Genomic DNA, 19,420 nt, shown 5'->3' on the forward strand with positions numbered 1-19,420 from the left:
AGGGGTTTACTACATATCCCAACCTAGCCTTTAACTTACCATGTAGCCCAAAATGACCCAAACCTCACTGTCTCCTACCTTAGCCTCCCATGTGATTGGGAGTATAGGCATTCTCAAACAAAAATAATTTTGACAAAATAAAGCTAGCCTCACATTGAACCAAATTTCAATCCAGTGGACCTTTAAAAAGCACTGAGTTGGCCACGATACCCCATGACTGCCAAGTGCTTACTATATGCAAATGTTGAAGAACTTCTCTTAGATCACCAGAAGACTGAAACCAACCCAATTTCAGACTTTAATTCAATGGGAAGCCCCCTGGCACAGCTCTTTTTACATCACCTGTATTAAATGTCAATGACACCACAAAATTGACACTGAGACTCCATAAAAGCCACTTAATAGTTATACATTTATTTTTAACATAGCACCCCAGTTTCACAACATGTACATTTTCCAAGATGGATAGCCTTAACTTAACATGTTCTTCACAGATTTTTCAACAAGTGTGAAAAAGAGGCAGTAAAGTTAGCTTGAGTCTACAAATCACAATCCAAATATAGGACACTCTCAAGGATTTATTTATGCTTCAGGTAAATACACACAGAATGTTCCCAATGTTTAGCAAATGAATGAGACTCTAGCTGAGTAAAATATTCACACAACTTGTAGCATATTATCATGAAAAGACAGAAAGCATCAAATATATACTTTGTGGTTACATTTATTTTTACTGTTGCATGTACCTGTAGTGAAAAAATATAATATACATTTTTACTTTCAAGGTTAAAATAGACAGTCAGTTCATTATCTCTCTTAGCCAATAGCTATGAAGACTAAAATGGCTCTTTTGCTTCTGGCTCACTTAAAATCTTATTTGTGCTAAAGACAAAATGAATGGCAGTGCTAAAAAGAGGGTATTGTAGCTCCAGAGATGGTTGAATTGAAGCTATCACACAACTAGACTTAAAACAAAAGCAGTACACTATAGTTGATCTAAGCTGTATACAGCGGGGTTGTGTTCAGTCCCATGCCAGAGCTCACTGAAGTTGCTTGAGAGTCAATTCTCCTACAGGGTGCGATGAACCTAGTGCCTCAGGGTTTCCTCACTACAGCCCTCAAATTCCAGTTTAAGCCCCCTAAAAGCCTGCTATCCTCTGGTCTTCAGAATCATAAATGTACTTTCCCACACCTTCCATGGACATGAAAAATGAACATTCTCTAATTCTTGACAGTCAAGCAAGGCTTCTGTAAGCAGAACAAGTACTATCAGCTATCACCTAAAACCCTTCCTCATAAAGGTTTCTTTACCATCATATGGGTTTAGTAATAATTCTAAAGTCCTAGAAGTAACTGTTTCCAGGCTTTCTTGCTCACACTAACATAATGGCTGCTTCAAGGATTCACAAGATACCCTCTGAAAGCCTGTTTGGAGTGGGCAGCTACTCTTAGAATGCATTGCTTTTAGTCTGGCCCTCCTTGTCTGCTGTTCTTGGGAGGCTCACATAATTAGATGCATTTTTCTCCACAAAAAAGCAGAGTGGGGTGGCCTACAGTAATATCCACTCAAATTACCACAACTGACCAATATGTTGGTGTTGGTGAACAGTCTCCATTAGCCTTTGCTGAAAGAAAAGCAAGCTATGTGGGCTGAGGACTCTACAAACCCAACCCTGCACTTCTTACTAGGAACTTGAACCACACTGAATTATGATATAAAAGATCATAACACTCATAACTAGAATATAAATTCAACTTATCCTTTGAAGTCAGACCTTTAAAAAACACACTTGAAACAGCAAACCAGTTGGAAAGAGACACCAGTTACTAGTGTTCTGTTTAACTAGAGAGAGAAAGAGACTTCCGTAACTACTATTTCACTGTGTTCACACCCACAATCTTCAAACCACAACCTAATGAGCCTACTTATTGGAAACATGGGAGGATCTGGTTGCCATGAGATGTTAAATTTTTGTTTTTAGATTTTAAAAATCACATTTCCTTGATAAAAATATAGTCAGAGGTTGGATTGTAGTTTGTTGAGCAAATGCTTTTAGCTCTAAGGTGTTGATACTGTAATTCAGCTCTTTTCAACTACTGCTAAGATGAAGATATTTGCAAATGTTTGCCTTAACTGCAAGAAACACAAACATATCAATTCCAGATATTATCTTATTGATCTAATTATATACCTATTGTTATCACTGAAGACACTGACAAATATTTAGATACAGATATAGAATCAAATCACATCTAAAAGTAGTTTAAGATAGTTCAGATGTTGGAATAAAGTCAAAGTTTATGTTTTTGATTACTTACTCTAAAATGTGCTAAAATTGAACATTTGGGACTCAAGCAACCAAAGACATATTCGAAAAAAAAACTGTAACTTGCTACATATTGATTTCATTTAAATGCTAGTAGTCTATTTTAAAAACCAAGTCCCATAAGGACTATGGGAATGGAATCTATTCAAAGTAATAGCTGTCAAAAGTTCTGCCAAGAAATTCAGAGTAACTTATTGCACCATCAAAGGTGAGGCATTAAAAGAAGAGTTCAATGGTATTATTTCCATTCAGACTTTACTTTCCATTTGAATCTAAGAGAAACATCTCTATCTAAAGCTCTTCAGAATAGGTCTTCATATTTAAAGATCAATTAAGTCAATAAAATTCAACACAATAAATAGAAAAATCTCTTCTATGTTTCGTATTGATAGAGGACTCAACTTGGAATCCATAAAATCAGGCTAGTATCCCTACTCTACCAATAGCTGTATCTTTCTATGGATCCTTGACCCCAAAACTCCTGATTCTTAGGGTCTTAGTTTCCTACATTCTGGCTTCAGGAGATGTGCACCATTCCTGCCCAGCTCTGACATCCTATTCATATGGCTACAACTTCCAGCTAGGGTGACTCCTTTCCCAATTAGTTCCAAGTACTGAAGTAATTGTCCAATATCTGTAAAGCAGTTAGATCTTTCCAACTAGGAAAAATATCTGCAGTGGGGGGTGATTAATTTGGTTTTTACTTCAGGACTAGGAATAGAAAGGTGGCCAAAAGCAGTATGCTACCTGTGCTGAAAGCCCCAATAAGCCCACTATCAGCTCCTATTGTACTTTCATGTGTGGGAAAGAAGGATCCCTATGGGGGAAGATCACTTAACAAGGCAATTAAGGGCCCATAAGTGGGGTCAGCATTGACCTTCACTCTGTAGGATTCTGCCAAACAAGCAAATCTAATTGTAGAGCAGATGTTTTAGGTGATTTCAATATGCTAGCCTACCTCCAAATCATATCAGAGGCTTTTACTAATAAATCATATTAGAAGAAACATTACTAGGCATCATAATCCTTTAGTTAAAAGCACACATCCTAAGCAAACAGATAAATAAGAGGATGAGTACTAGTTAGATAATAACAGTAGTAGTATGTGTGTCTGTACATACAGACCATCTTTTTTTCAATAAAACCTATTTCTAAGTAACTAATAAACTGATCAAAATTAAATCCAGGTAAAAATGTTGGGTAATAGATATTACTTAAGTGTGCTTTAATGCAATGCCTATCCTAAAATACTGGTGAAGCACGGGAGGCATGGCCCAGCACTTGCCTAGCATGCATGTGGTTCTGGGTTCAATCCCCAGCACCACAAGAAATATATTGGTGAGACTGTGAAACTCGGAGGGCTTTGATTGTCCAGTGCAAGTATTTTTTTTTTTCCCTATAAGGAAAATCAAGCCAACTAAGCAAAGTTCAAATCTGATTTAGTTGTTTTTGTCATTGACTCCATCCATGAGGGACAGGGTAGGAGGGGAAAGAATATCAATGTTTTTCAAATGCATAGTATAGATTAACATTCCTTAGGCTACAGGGTTGGTTGGTGGCTATGAAGTGCTATCCAGAGTGAGTGCATTAGATGATTTTGAGATAAAGTGCATAGGTTAACCTTTCCTGGATTGGATGTACCAAAAGCCAAACATGCTGTGAAACATCCACAATAAAAACAATGCTGATAAAATGTGTTGCAGCCCCCAGATCTCAGCACATGGAATAAGAAGTTTACCTGGACATTTGCATTGACCTATTCATAATCTCAGGAAGGGTTTAAACATGCTCCCAACTTTCCCCCACAAGAACAAAAACAGGGCAGCCAAAGGAGAAGAGAAAATGCAGAAATAGTTCAAGTTTCATGACTTTCAAAATCAAATCAGTTTAAAATCCTTAAATATGCATGGAAGAGATTCAAAACTTTGTTTTTCTTTGGAAAAAAAACATCATCTGTTTGAGCTGTTCTCTTCTGCCTTTCAGCTGCTGATGAAGCTTGCCAATGGAACAAGGAAGTATTAAATAAATGCCTACTTTTGCTAAAATCTCTCAGTTCTATTGAAATCAACAGCTTAATCGTACATATCAAAAATCTATCTAAAACCATTTCAAAAAGGGCCTTAGGCACACCTAATTCCACTATCCAAAGAATGGATAAGTTAGAAAAATGCACAGGAGCCCTGTGTCATGCTCTTAAGTCTCTCAGAGCAATGCAGAAGTTGGCAGGCCCTGTACGGGTCCGTGAACCAGGAACCCTATGAACGTACAGGGTTGGTCGTTTATCACTTTCAACTTTGCTTTCTACCTAAATTTCTAAAGGACACTAGCTTCTGCAATTTGATCACACGTTACCTCACCCACACCAGCTAGTTGAGCTCCCCTGAACTGCATACAAGAGTCCACTTCATGGAGAACAGTCATATAGCCAGTGGGAGGACCACATTCTTTCATTATTTCTTTACACCCAATACTTTCACAGTTCAGGCTACAATAATGAAAACAAAATAACCACTAGTGATTATTGGGAAATTGGTAACCATTTCCTTTTTCCTCCTCGGGCTGGATACCTGGGTTCAAACAACAAATACTTGTCAATCCAGCATTTCATATTTGATAGGTGGTTTCTAAACTTTTCCATTTACAGATGTTATCCTATGAAGGACAGAAGTTGAGATCTGGTAGCTATTTATTTAATTTGTTCTGGCAAGGCAGTTAAAATAAATTGTGCTTGCCCCAGAATTTACAAATTTACATGAAAGGACTGAGTTATCTGGGTCAATGGCCTAGACCAGCCAAGTTAAATAGCTTATTGCCAAAATCTCCACTTCACAGAGGTGTAAAGACCCAATAAGTCTTTGACATTCAACAGAAAACAATAGTCATGTATTATTTATAGCTAGATATAGTATCAAAATGGCACTAGAGAAGCATTTTTTGGCATACAGTGGTAGAGGGCACAGCGCCAGTCTAAATTTAATGTTTTAATTTTATTTGAGCTCTTTTGTTTTATTATTCTCATGCCAAAGACTATCCAGTCGGAATCCCAATTATTCAGGGAACCAACCTAATGTATGTGATATACATACAAAAATAAAAGATGTATTCTGATGGTACTTGGTTATAAGATTTTATAAAAATTATAAATTCTTTAAATAATGCTCTAAATTACTTGCCAGAAGACTGGCTTTTGTAAGAAGCAGCATGTAATACTTTGAGAAAGTAGGTAAGAATGGGAAATAATCTCTGCTGATAAGTACAATATTTGTATGATACTGGGGATTAAACACTGCACATACTAAGTAAGTGTTCTAGCACTGAAGTATCTCCCCAGTCCTCTTTTTGCTTTTTATTTTGAGATAAAAATCTCAGCCTAAGTTGCTTAGGCTGGCCTTGAACTTTCTATCCTCCTATTTCAGCTTCCTAAGTATCTAATTGCATTTTAAGTATAATAATCAGTTGAAGTAATTTTTTCCACCACAGTAAAACACACAAGTAAACTGCAAGAGAGATCATACAGATTATATTGTGCTGCTCACAGATTTTGACAGTCAAACATTTATGACAAGTAGTTGGACTAAAACATTCTAAAGAAATAGCTTGGCAGACAAGGTCACACACTGTCACTTGAAGCTTGGGAGGTCACAACACGGTGACTGGACGAAGTTGTTCCAGTTGGTTTTCCAATGCAATCCGTTCCTGATGAACCTCCTGAGTTGTACAAAACATAGGGAAGAAAAACAAAAGCATAAGAGTCATTTCCTAGATTTATCTCTAGTTCGTTAGATATTTCAAAGGAAATTTAGAACTGGACTAACAAACATGTAAGATTTATATAAGCCAATACTATGTGGACTAGAAGATATTACATTCAATGCTGGTGATTAGACAAAGGGGGTTTCACAACTCATAAGTTATCAAGTATTTTCTGAAGATGATGAAACTCATTAACTCTCCTCTATAACTCTAGTCTTGTCTGATTTGTAGGCTCAGTAACTGGCAGAGAATGACTTTCAATATTGAAAGTCTTATGGGGGAGATCCCACAGACACTGGCAAGAGATAAAGTCAAAGACTGAGGCGGAAGCTATATTCCACAGGGTCTTATTAGCAGAGTATGCATTGCATTCAAACTGCATTGTGGAAATGGACAGCATTGACCCTGACTGTTGTAGTCTGGACCAGAACTATCCCTCGAAACCATGTGCAATGAAGGCTTGGTTAGTTATGGTTAAATGTGAAATGTCTCCTACAGGTTCGCATATTTAAGCGCATGGTTCATAGCTACTGAGTGATATCTGGGGAGAGGATGTGGAACCTTTAGGAGACAGGGCCTACCTGGTTGAAGTAGATCACTGAGGCGCAATCCCCAGCCTGACCTTTCTGCTTCCTGCTCTACTGAGATAAAACCATCTGCCTCCCAGTTCCACTGCCAGAGCCACCAGCTATTCCTGTCACCTTGCCATAATAGACTGTAGTCCCTTAAAGAGTGAGACAAAATAAATCCTGCCTGAAGTTGCTTCTTGTGAGGTATTTGGTCACAGCAGCTAGAAAAGCATCTAATACACTTCATCCCTAGCTGTCAGTGCTATTGAGAGGTGATGGGAAAAATTATGAGGTAGGACCTGATGGGGGAGAAGTTAAGTCACTGGAGGCATGGCCTTGACACAGATATCAAGATTTTTGCCTCACTGGTAAGTAACTCATGCCCTGTAAATAACCGCTCACCAATGTTCCTGTAAGAAACCTAATTAGACTGGGCCTCAAAAAAAAAAAAAAAAAAAAAGACCAAAACCAATACATGAAAGTAGAGGGTGGACTATGTGGGAAGTGGAAGGTGATCAGCAGGAGTAGATGGGGACAAGAGAAGTTAATGGGGATAAATATGATCAAATACATCTTATAGCTGTATGAAAAAGTTATAATGAAATCCATTATTATGTTAAATACAACTAATATAGATTCATAAAAACTTTTTATATTTAAAAAAATAAGAAAAAATATCCTGCCCTCCCCTTTTCTTCTTGGCTGCCATAACATATATAGAATTCCTCTGCTACATGATTTACTACCTTGCCCCAGGCACAAAGCAATGAGACCAAGCAAGCATGGAGAGAAGCCTCTGAAATCAAGAGCTTATAAACTGAGTACTGCAAGTGTCATGTCACCAAGACAAAAAGCTGGCTAACAGCTTCCAATCAGGGAAAAGGCATGATTCAAATTTTAACTGCAAATTCTCACTCAGGCTATGTGTAAACAGTATTATAGCAGCGCAAGAGTAGAAACGGGAACAATTGAGAGGTCAACATATGGACCCCGGTGGGAAAGAAAAATGGTTTCCATAAGGGTGGTAGCCATAAAGAGGAAGAGGAGTGAATGTAGTCTGGATGTGTCGTGAATCTAGAACTGAAGTTGGAGAGAAGAAAACTTTTAGAATGACTCCTGTGATTTGGGGTTCAAGAAAGTAGGGAACTACAGGTGGGCAATCCCAGTACTAGGGCCTTTAAGGAGAAGCGTTATGAGTAAAGGTCAGCCTTGGCAACATGGCAAATGCTAGTCCATTTGGGGCAACATAGCAAGGTCCTGCCTCACTGTTACTCCCCCACAAACAGGAAAGTAGATGGCTAGTAGCAGCATTAACTGAGAAGAAGGAAAATTGAATAAGAAATGGGCATTCCAGGGATTGGTAAGATTGCTCAGTGGTTAAAGGTACTTGCTTACACAGCCTGTCGACCCAAGTCTGATTCCCCAGTATCCATGTAAAGCCAGATACACAACATAGCACATGCTTCTGGAGTTCCTTTGCAATGGCAAGATGTGCCCATACTCACTCTCCCTCCCTCCCTGCCCCCCCCACAAACATAGACACATACATAATAAATAAATAATATTTAAAAATTAGATGGGCATTCCAGGAAAATGAAGTATCTGATATTAGATATCTAAAGAGAAAAGAGTAAGTAACAAGTTGGATATTCATATCTACAAATGGTGGTGGAGTTTGAGATACAAAGATAGTTTCATTAGCCCATGGGAATGTGTAGCATAATCTAGAAAAATAGTACAGAGATTTCAGGTAAAGATGGATGACCACCATAGGGCCATACTCACTCCCTTCTGGTATAATATAAGAAGTCATAGGCCCATAAGAAAGGGAAGACAGAGACAAAGAAATAACAGAAATTATTTAATATTTTATTTATTTGTTTGAGAGAAACACACAGAGAGAGAGAATGGGCATTCTAGAGCTTCTAGCCATTGCAAATGACCTCCAGGCGCATGCACCACATTGTGCATCTGCCTTATGTGGGTACTGGGGAATTGAACCCAGGTCCTTAGGCTTCGCAGGCAAGCACCTTAACTGTTAAGTCATCTGTCCAGACCCAGAAATTAATTTTTTAAGCGAAGAGGCAAACTGAGTAATGGTAAATGACTTAGCAAATTGCTGGGGACCTGGGGGGATTCTGAGAGCAACTAAGCACGTCTATTCTATGGGTTTTAGAGCTGGGGAACTAACCTCAATGTGGGTTTTCCTTCCACACAGGAAACCAAAATAGCCTCCTCGCTGCTGTCTGCAATCATATCAACAAGCAAGAGCCAATGATAACTGTCTTTCGTGGTTCTCCAACTATACAGCCTACATAGATAGCTGGAACAGGACCTTAAGGACTCTTCCAATATTCTATGAACTTCCTATCAATGTTTTCATTCTCCTCTTCAACATCAGCAAAGAAGGGTCATCAGATATTGAAGGAAAGCATGTAAGATGAAACAGATCCAACATAACAGAAAACAACTATTTAGGAAGAACAAATATCATTACACAAATACATTATAATATGAAATAAGAATAGGATATTAGAAAAATAATCAAAGAATAAAACATGAACTCTTTGTTATTAAATAAGAGATTTAGAATTTCAAATTAAGTACATCTCCAGAACTAATAAAGAGAGAAAGGAGCAAGGAAAATACAAAAGAAATATATGAAAGAAAATCAGTCAAAGAGAATCAATGCTTGAATTAAATTTGTGAAAAAAGAACAGGTAAAAATGGGTTAGGAGAAGTAATAACACTAAACACTAAGAAAACTTCTAGAAATAAATGGATGATTTTCCAAATTAAAAACAGTTTAGGGCTAGAGAGATAGTTTAGCAATTAAGTGCTTGCCTGTGAAGCCTAAGGACCCTGGTTTGAGGCTCTATTCCCCAGGACCCACGTTAGCCAGATGAACAAGGGGGCACACATGTGTGGAGTTCATTGGCAGTGGGTGGAGGCCCTGGTGCACCCATTCTCTCTCTATCTGCCTCTTTCTCTCTGTCTGTTGCTCTCAAATAAAAATAAACAAACAAAAAAAGAAAAACCAGTTTATTATGTATAAAGAACAATGAAGGGCTAGAGAGAGGTGGCTCAGAAGTTAAAGGCACTTGCAAACCCTGATGGTCCAGGTTCATACCCCAGTGCCCACGTAAAGCCAGATGCACCTCATGAGTGTGGAGTTCATTTGCAGTGGCAAAAGGCCCTGGTATATTCTCTCTTCTTCTCCCCTGCCCATTCAATATTGCTCTCTCCCTTTCATATAAATCCATTTTTAAAAGAACAATGGTGGCACACATCTGCAATCTTAGCACATGGGAGGTGGAGGCAGGAGGATCAGGAATTCAAGGCCAGTCTCGGCTACATAACAAGTTTGAAGCCAGCCTGAGCAACATGCTACCCTGTCTCAAAAACTAACAAACATAATAAATGGGGCTGAAGAAATGGCTCACCAGTTAAGGCGCTTGCCTGAAAAGCCTAATGACCAGGGTTCCATTCCCCAGGACCCACATAAAGCTGGATGCACAAAGTGGTGCATGCATCTAGAGTGGTTAGAGGCCCTGATGTTCATTCTCTTCTTCTCTCTCTTTCTCGCTCTGCTTGCAAATAAATAAAAAGTATTCAAGAAATAATAAATGAAATCAATTTACCCAAAAACACAGGGAGGAGGGAGCAAGAATCAAAGCCAAACAAAACACAAACTAAAGCAGAAACAAGTTCACATACAAGGTTCATAGTTAAATGAATTTTGGTGTTTTTAAAATTATGATAGGCTAAAATTTGCTATATTTTCTTTTAGTATATACTTCTCTGAATTCTGACAGCTGTGTAGATTTGTTTAATAGATACCACAGGATATGTCCTATCAATCTGAGTGCTCCCTTTTATGAAGTCATGTATATACAAAGTCTCACTACATGCATAACCCACCACAACCACTGTGTTTGCCATCACTACAGCTTTGCCTTTTCAATAATGTCAAATTGAAGATATCATAACCTTCTGCTGCTGTTTCATCTGACTTGGCATAATATCTTTGAGCTTTACCCAACTTGCTGTCTATATCATTCTATTTTACTGTTGAGAACTATTACATGATATGAAAGTGCCCTGGTTTACCCATTCATCCTTTGAAGGACAGTGGCATTGTTTCTACGTTTGAATCTGACAAATGAAACTTGTATGACAGGGGCTAGGGAGATGGCTCAGCGGGTAAGAACATGTGCTGTACAAGCACTAAGGACCTGAGTGCAATCCCCAGCATCCATGTAAAAAAGCTGTGCATGGCTGTACATGACTGTGGGGTGGTTTGCATCAGATGTCCCTCCTTAACTCGTGTGTTTTGAGTGCACAATCTCCAGCTGGGGGCAGTCTGGGTGGTGGAGCCTTGCTGGAGGAGGCATGCTGCTGGCAGTGGGTTTGGTGGGTTTTGTAGCCAGCAGCTTCCCCTTTGCCAGAAAGAGGGGGGGAGCTCACACACTTTCTGCTGTTCAACCTGTTGTGGTAAGGAGGTGAGGCCAGCCTCTGCTTGTACCCTGCTTTTCCCTGCCATTATGAAGTTTCCCCTCAAGGCTAAGTCAAAATAAATCCTTTCCTCCTATCAGCTGCTTTTGGTCAGGTGCTCCCCCTGCCCCCCACCCCAGCCATGCGAAAGCATTATAACTGCCTGTAACTGCAGTGCTGAAGGGAATAGAGACTAGAGGATCCCCAGAGGTGCCTGGCCAGCCCATCTATCCAAAAACTGGAGTTCCAGGTCAGTGAGAGACTCCGTTTCAGGGAAATGAGGTGGAAGAACAAAAGAAGAGGACGCCACATTCCGCCCTCCTGGTCTAACACTCATGCACAGAGATTTGAGTGAACGTAAGCTTTCATTTCTCCATGGGAGACATCCAGGAATGGGACTTCAAGGGCACAGGGAAGTGTAACTTCCTACAATTACTGGTTTATTTTATAGAGGGAGGGGACCATTTTTTAAATTTATTTCTTTATTTATTTGAGAGCGACAGACACAGAGAGAAAGACAGATAGAGGGAGAGAGAGAGAATGGGCGCGCCAGGGCTTCCAGCCTCTGCAAACGAATTCCAGACGCGTGCGCCCCCTTGTGCGCCTGGCTAACGTGGGATCTGGGGAACTGAGCCTCGAACCGGGGTCCTTAGGCTTCACAGGCAAGCGCTTAACCGCTAAGCCATCTCTCCAGCCCGGAGGGGACCATTTTGCATTCTCACCACCAATACCTGGGTGTCCTAGTGACTAGCACTTGGTGCTGCCACTTTTTTGTTTGTTTTAGCAATTTGGTATGCAGCAACATGTAACTATGGTCAAAATTTTCATTTCCCAAGTGGCTAATAACATTGAATCTCATGTGCTTCTCTGCCATCCTTGTGTATTCTGTGGTGAAGTGTCTATTGGGCCCTTTTGCCCAGTTTTAAAATGAAATATTTGAGTTATGAGAGTTCTTAATCTTGAGTTTTAAGAGTTCTTTTTTTTAAAATTTAATTTATTAGTTTTCTTTTCAGCAAATACAGGCATTTTGGTACCATTATTTAGTTTCATCCATGATCTACCCCCTCCCAATGGACCCTCTTAAGAGTTCTTTGTATAGTGTGACATAACTTCTTTGCCAAATATGTCAGTTGAAAATATTTTATCTCAGTTTGTAGCTTGTTCTTAATTCTCTTAACAATGCCTTTTGCGGAGTAAAAGTGCTTAAAATTAATGAAGTCAAAATTTAATAATTTTAAATTTTAAAAAGATTATTCTTTCAGTCATTTGATTATACTGGAGTCATTTCTAACCTCAAGCCCTAAAGATTGTTCCCTTTATTTTCCTTCTAAATGCTTTATATTGTTAAGTTTTACATTTATATCTATGAACCATTTTAAGTAAAACTTTGCATAATATGTGAGACTTAGCAAGGTTCATGAATTGATTTTGCATCTTTGTTCTAGATCAAATCCATATCCATGTGGTCTGTTTCAGAACTCTATTTTAATCTGATGATCTAAACCCCAGTCTCTTTACCATATCTTCTTGAGGAGTGATTCTTGACAGTAAGAAATTTCTCCATTTGTTTGTTCTTCCTTTTCAAGTTTGTTTTAGCAATTCCAGTATCTTGGCCCTCACATGTAAATTTATGAATCAGCTTATTTATATTCACAAAAATCCTGCTGGGATCTTAATTGGTATTGCAATAAATCTAAAATACCACTTGGGAAGAAAATGACAGCTCTATTATATTGAATATTTCAAATCCACAAAGAAAGCATGTCTCTATACTTATTTACATCTTCAGCAGCAATTTTGTAGTTTCCAACATACAAATCCTGTGTGTATTCTGATAGATTTGTACTAAAGTATTTCATCTGGGGGAGGAAGCAATCTATTGTAAAGTGGTACTTAAAAAAATTCCATTACCAATTGTTTGTGACTTGTATACAGGAATATGACTGATTATTTTGTGTATTGATCTTATATTCTGTGGCCTTCAAAAATTCAACTAGGGTGCTTGAGTGATGGCTTAGCAGTTAAGGTATTTGCCTGCAAAGCCAAAGGACTCGCATTAGGTTCGATTCCCCAGGACCCACATTAGCCTGGTGCACAAGGGGGCACACATATATGGAGTTCATTTGCAATGGCTGGAGGCCCTGGCGTGTCCATTCTCTCTCTCTCACCCTTCCTCTTTCTCTGTCAAGTAACTAAAATAAAAAAAAATATTTTTTAAAATTCAACTAGAGAATATAATTGTTAAAAAAAAAATAGTAATTCAGTTGCCAGGTGTGGTGGTGCATGCCTTTAATCCCAGCACTTGGGAGGCAGAGATAGGAGGATCACAAGTTCGAGGACACCCTTACACTACATAGTGAATTCCAGGCCAGCCTGGGCTACAGTGAGACCCTACCTCAAAACAACAACAACAATAATAATAATAATAATTCATTTAAAAATAGTGTCACAAAAACTGAGATAAATTTAACAAAGAATATGCAGGACTTACATACCCAAAACTTGGAACTCTTCAGAGAAATTTTAGAAGCATGAAATAATTGTAAGGATTCTTCTACTTGCAGATTAGCAAACCCAACACTGTTTAAATGTTAATTCTCCTTAAACTGATCTATAGGTTTAATGTAAATCTAATGATAATCCTAACAGTTTTTATTTTGTGGAACTGGTCCATTAATCCTAAAAATTACATGAAACGAAAGACTTGCAATATCCAACAGCATCATGACAAAGAACAAGTTGAAAAGAATTATGTTATCTAATCTCAAAGCAACAGCAATCAAGACTGTGTAGCACTGGCACAAGGATTGACAACTAGACTAAGGGAACACAGGAAAATCTCAGAAATCAACCTACACTTATAAGGCCATTGGATGTTTTCTAGTTACACCAAAGTAACCCAAAGGAGAAATGAAATGCTCTTCAAAGTATATAGTAAAATGGGAATATGCAATATAACCCTACACACCATACACAAACTTAAGAAGAAATCATAATCTGAAATGTTAAAGAAAAAAACATATGAGAATAATTTCATAAAATGGAGATAAGTCAGGTTTCCCTATATAGAAATAAATATAAGAAATGATCAATCTGTATTCCATTGAAATTTGAAACATCTGCTCATAAAGATAGTTAATAAGACAAACAGGTAAAACAAAGACTACAAGAAGGCATTCACAAAACATATATCCAATAATTACTAGTAACCAAAACATGCAAAAAGCATCTACCTATAGCACAACACCAAGACACCAAATGTGGTGGCACATACCTGTAATCTCAACACTGAAGAGGCTGAGGCAGAAGGATTCTGAGTTCAAGGCCAGTCTGGGCTACACAAAGACTTTGTCTGAAAAAGCCTTGACCAAAATCCAGCAGTGGTGGCAAACCACTTCAATCCCAGCACTCAGGAGGCACAGCTAGGAGGATCACTGTATGTTCAAGGCCAGCCTGGGATTACAGAATAAATTTCAGGTCATCCTGGGCTAGAATGAGACCCTACCTCAAAACAAACAAACAAACAAAAATCCTGGCCAAAATAGTCAAAAATGCTTCATGAGATATATGAGAGTTGCATAGTTATATTAAAAAGTACACAATATAATTATTCATCAAGGGGATGATGATCAAAACTACATTACCACAGGACTGGAAAAATTTAAAAGAATAACATAAAATGCTGGCAATAATTTAGAACTCTTGTACATTAGTGGAGGGTTATAAAATTCTACCATCACATTTGGAAAAGGTATATCAGGTTCTAATGAACCTAACAATCTCAGATTTAACATATTATCAAGTAATATAGGATATTTACCCAAGAGAAATGAGAGCTTATTTACGCACACACCTTTCTTTTATTAGTTTTATAGTCAGTGAATACAGTCAAGTTGGTACCATTGTTAGCCTCCTCCCTGTCCTACTCCCTCCAAAGGGACCTTCCTTGTTGTAATATAGGTCGTGCATTGTGGGGTCAGCCATCAGTTATGGATAGAAAGCAATGTCTCTGTGTATCATGACCCAACGTATGTGGCTCTGACATTCTTTCTGCCCCTTCTTCCACAAATTTCCCTGAGCCATGTTGGGTTCATTTTAGGTCTGCTTCAGTGATGAGGTATTGGGAACATCTACACACACACACACACACACACACACACACACACACACACACACACATTTAATGATGCAGTTTTATCCACAAATTTAAGAAAGTGAAATCATCTCAAGTGTTTATGTCAATGGAATTGATAACTAACTTGTGGCATATTCACCCAAGGGGATATTATGCAGCAATAAAAAGGAGATAATTACTGATGCACAAAACAATATCAATGAATCTCAGAAACTTTAAACAAAAGTATGTTCTGGAGGCTATCATCTCTAGAGTTACAGAACAGGCAAAACTGTGGTATACCAGAAATCAGAAAAGTGGCTGCCTCTGTAGGCAGAGCAGGAGATAATGGGAAAGGAAGATGGGGAAGTTTGAGGGAAGGATGGTAATGTTCTCAAACATAATAGGATTTGAATTCTAGTGTGTGTGTGTGTGTGTGTGTGTGTGTATGTGTGTGTGCGCGCACGCGCGCGTGTTACAAACTCAACAAATGTATGTTTAAGATGTGTATACATAAATTTCACATCATAAAAAAGCCTGTAAAATATTAAATATTTAGGGAAGTTTTACCATTTACATAAACATGTCAAAAGTGAAATGAAGTGATAGGGAGGAAAATGGGCATATATGTATGATAAAACAAGCATAATAAATAATTAGTGGCTTAACTTAAGTGGATATATATATATAATTTATACATACATACACACACATATACATACATACATACATATAGTCCCTGTATGATTCACTCTAATTTTCTGTGCATTTGAAGCTTCCATAATAAAATATGGCAGCAAAGGTGTGGAGAGAGCATGTAAAGAGACATCAAGGGAGGAAGAAAGCAGAGGATGCCTAAAGAAGTATTTGTGAAGTAGAAGGCAAGCTAGGAAAGATTAGCATTTTGAAATCCAGTTGCAAAAGTGATCTCAAAAGACAGGCATGATGGTGTGGTGCATGTTTGTAATCTCAGCACTCAGTAGGTTGCAGTAGGATAGGAAGTGTCAGGCCAGCCTGAGCTACATAGTGAGACTCTGTCTTAAAACAAATGATCACCAAATAAACAAAGAATGAAAAAGGTGATTTCAGAGGAGGGAATGGTCATTTATATAAATTCTTCTGAAAATTCAAATGTTATCACAAGCCCTTTGGCTTTGGCTAGGCGAGAGGAATGTGAGTGGAAGCAAGCAACAGAACACTGAGAGAGAGGAGAGAAACCACTGGTTAGGAAGTAGGACAATAAATGAAGATAAGTTTTAAGGAAGTGTGCTATGAAGGGGACCAGAGAAATGGAGCATGTTTATGTGTGGGCAGGGAAAGATCCAGTAGAATCCTGATCCACCAAAACATAAGTGTAAGTCCTAACCTCAGAACTTGCCAATGTGACCTTATATGCAAATGTAATCCCATGAAAATGAGGTTAATATGAGGCAAATTCAGATGGGCCCTAATCCGGACTATGGTCCTTTAAGGAGTATATAATAAGAAAAGGAATTTGGACACACATACAGAGAGACACAGGAACAATCCCATGTGATAATGGAAGCAGAGAGTACAGCATTATATGTAGAGACCAATGAGTATCAGAGATTTCCAGAAACTACCTGAATCTATCAGAAAGGAATCTCTTCTAGAGCCTTTGAAGAGAGTATGATTATTATGATTCCCTGATTTCAAATTCCAGAGCTGCTAGAGAATTTCTGTTGTATTAATTCACCACATTTATGGCATATTGTTAGCATAGCACCAAGAAACTAACAGAGGAGGTAATGATGGAGAGAATGGGTGAGAAAGACAGGATGGATGTCCTTGAGAACGTGAAAGGATACCATTTCCAAGGTGCCAGGGTAGGAGTTGACCTGTGATAGTCCCCAGGCTGCCTGCTTCTACAAAGAAGTATAACACCACCCTGGGGGAGCTAAGCAAGTGCTCAGCCAGAAGTTTTACTGAGAAGAATACATCTTAGGCTAGAGATGGCTTAGTGGTTAAGGCGCTTGCCTGCAAAGCCTATGGACCCAGGTTCATGTCCCCATTACCCACATAAGCCAGAGGCACGTGGTGCTGTATCTGGAGCTCATTTGCAGTGGCTAGAGGCCCTGGCACACCCATTTTCTCTCTCCCTCTCTCTCTCTCTCTCTCTCTCTCTCTCTCTCTCTCTCTCTCTCTCTCATAAATAAGTAAATATAAAATATTTTTAAAATAAGAATACAATGAATAGACTTTGTTTCCTTTAACTCACTCACAGTATGCAGCCTCCATAATTAAGTTATTAATCATCCCCGAAGCATTCAAGAATCAAGCCATGGAACTTGAATACAGTAATTCTCTACTTTCCAAAGGGCCTCTGAGAACAAAGGTGGGTCATATAGAAAGGGACAGGCAGCCAATGGTCAAAACCAAGGAAAATAAAAAGCCAGGAAAAACCTCAGGATCCCAGTGTGGGAACCATGCCTTACCTTGAGCTGCTGCTGGAGTTCACTGTTTAACCTGGCCAGCACTGCATTAGCCTCTTTGTTCTTTCGGATAGCAGTCTGAATGGCCTTCTTTTGCTTGGAAGACTGCCTATGGAAAAAGTACAAAGATTTCTGAGAAAAAGGACTGAGAGGTCTGGACCCTTACAGGTCCAGGTTATCATCCCAGGGCTCCACCAGTAAAATCTCATATTCACAGGAGGGCAGGGCCGCAGGCAGGCAGGCCAGGCACAGGCCAAGATGAAACAAATTTGTCAGACTGAATTATTTACACCCGAAATAGCTCCCATTTTCTAACTTGAATAAAAGCATGAATTGACCCTTTTCAAACATTTTTGTTCCATGTATTCTAAGACATTTTGATATAAGCATTTCTCCTGACAAACCTTATTAATGAATGCCCTTTTTGTAAGCATTAATGGTATTTAAAAGACCTGTGGTGCCCCTATGGACAAAACTGGTGGAAAAGAATAGAAAAATCTCTTTAGCAATAATTCTACATTTATTTAACAGCACTGCCTTACTTTTTCTCTGCTTCTTTATGAGAGAGAATTTGTGCATAAATTTGAGGCACAAACTATTTTACTATCAGTATTTTTTAACTAAGTCAGAATTGATTCAAAGGACAGGTGTAACTAGGGTGAACATGTATTCCACTTTGCCAAGTAAAATCTCTGCTTACTTTGTTTGGGCCCTAAGTCTTCATAGTGCCCTCTTTATTCCTCAAAACTGTCTCCAGTTGGAAAGATAAGTCAACATGGTCACCACAGGTATAATTTACAATCTTTTATCTCAAACTAAGAATTCTATATCCACTAAAAACATCCAAAAAGGAGGAATTAAAGGAAAGCCAAGAGATTTCTGGATGAAGCAAAGCCATGGGAATATGATCTACCTTAAAAGACTGACTAAAGGATGACAAAAAAAGGACATAGAAATTCTGGGATATGAGAAAGGAAAAAAGAACAAAAAAGTAAATATATCAAGACTTTTCTTTCTGCTTTTGAATTTTCTTAACTTTTATTAGTATATATATTGTTTTTACAAAGTGATGGATTCATAATGACATTTTTATTCAAGTATATCATAGGCTTTGATTAGTATTTGGTCCTCACTCTTTACCCTCTCATGTCTTTCCCTCACCTCAAACAGTCTCTCTTCTACTTTCATATCGTGTGTGTCTGTGTGTGTGTGTCTGTGTGTGTGTGTCTGTGTGTGCGTGTGTGCAATCTAGGTTCCCTATATGAGAGAAAACATGTGATATTTGCCTTTCTGAGTCTAAGTGTTTTGTCTTCTTGGTACGATGAACAACATTTCTATTTCACTAAGAATGTCATAATTTCATTCTCCCTTAAGGCTGAATAAAATATCATTTTGAATGGGGACATTTTCTTTCTTTCTTTTTTATTTTTGTTTTTTGAGGTAGGGTCTCATTCTGGCCCAGGCTGACCTGGAATTCACTATATAGTCTCAGGGTGGCATCAAACTCACAGTGATCCTCCTATCTCTGCCTCTCAAGTGTTGGGATTAAAGGTGTGCACCACCACACCTGGCAGAAGTAAATAGATACATTGTCTACATCCATTTATCTGTTAATGGACATGTAGACTGGTTCTATTGCTTAACTATTATAAATAGTACTTCAACAAATACCAAATGTGCATGTATCTCTGGAGTTATCTAAAAATATAA

The 19,420-nt window shown here is 38.4% G+C and overlaps 1 protein-coding gene across 4 annotated transcripts in view; it reads right to left on the reverse strand.

Moving 5' to 3' along the window:
* Nucleotides 1-393: 393 nt before the first annotated feature.
* Nucleotides 394-19,420, reverse strand: part of Reps2 (RALBP1 associated Eps domain containing 2) — a 293,602-nt gene continuing 274,575 nt past the window's right edge. For all 4 annotated transcript variants that reach the window (XM_045140337.1, XM_045140334.1, XM_045140335.1 and 1 more), the window contains exons 17-18: nt 17,714-17,819; nt 394-6,035 (exon numbers count right to left, since the gene is read on the reverse strand). In XM_045140337.1, coding sequence (XP_044996272.1) covers nt 5,967-6,035; nt 17,714-17,819 — 175 coding nt within the window. In that variant the 3' untranslated portion in view covers nt 394-5,966. The remainder of the gene's footprint in view (nt 6,036-17,713; nt 17,820-19,420) is intronic.

This window comes from Jaculus jaculus, chromosome X (genome assembly GCF_020740685.1).
Source record: "Jaculus jaculus isolate mJacJac1 chromosome X, mJacJac1.mat.Y.cur, whole genome shotgun sequence".
Classification (NCBI taxonomy): domain Eukaryota; kingdom Metazoa; phylum Chordata; class Mammalia; order Rodentia; family Dipodidae; genus Jaculus; species Jaculus jaculus.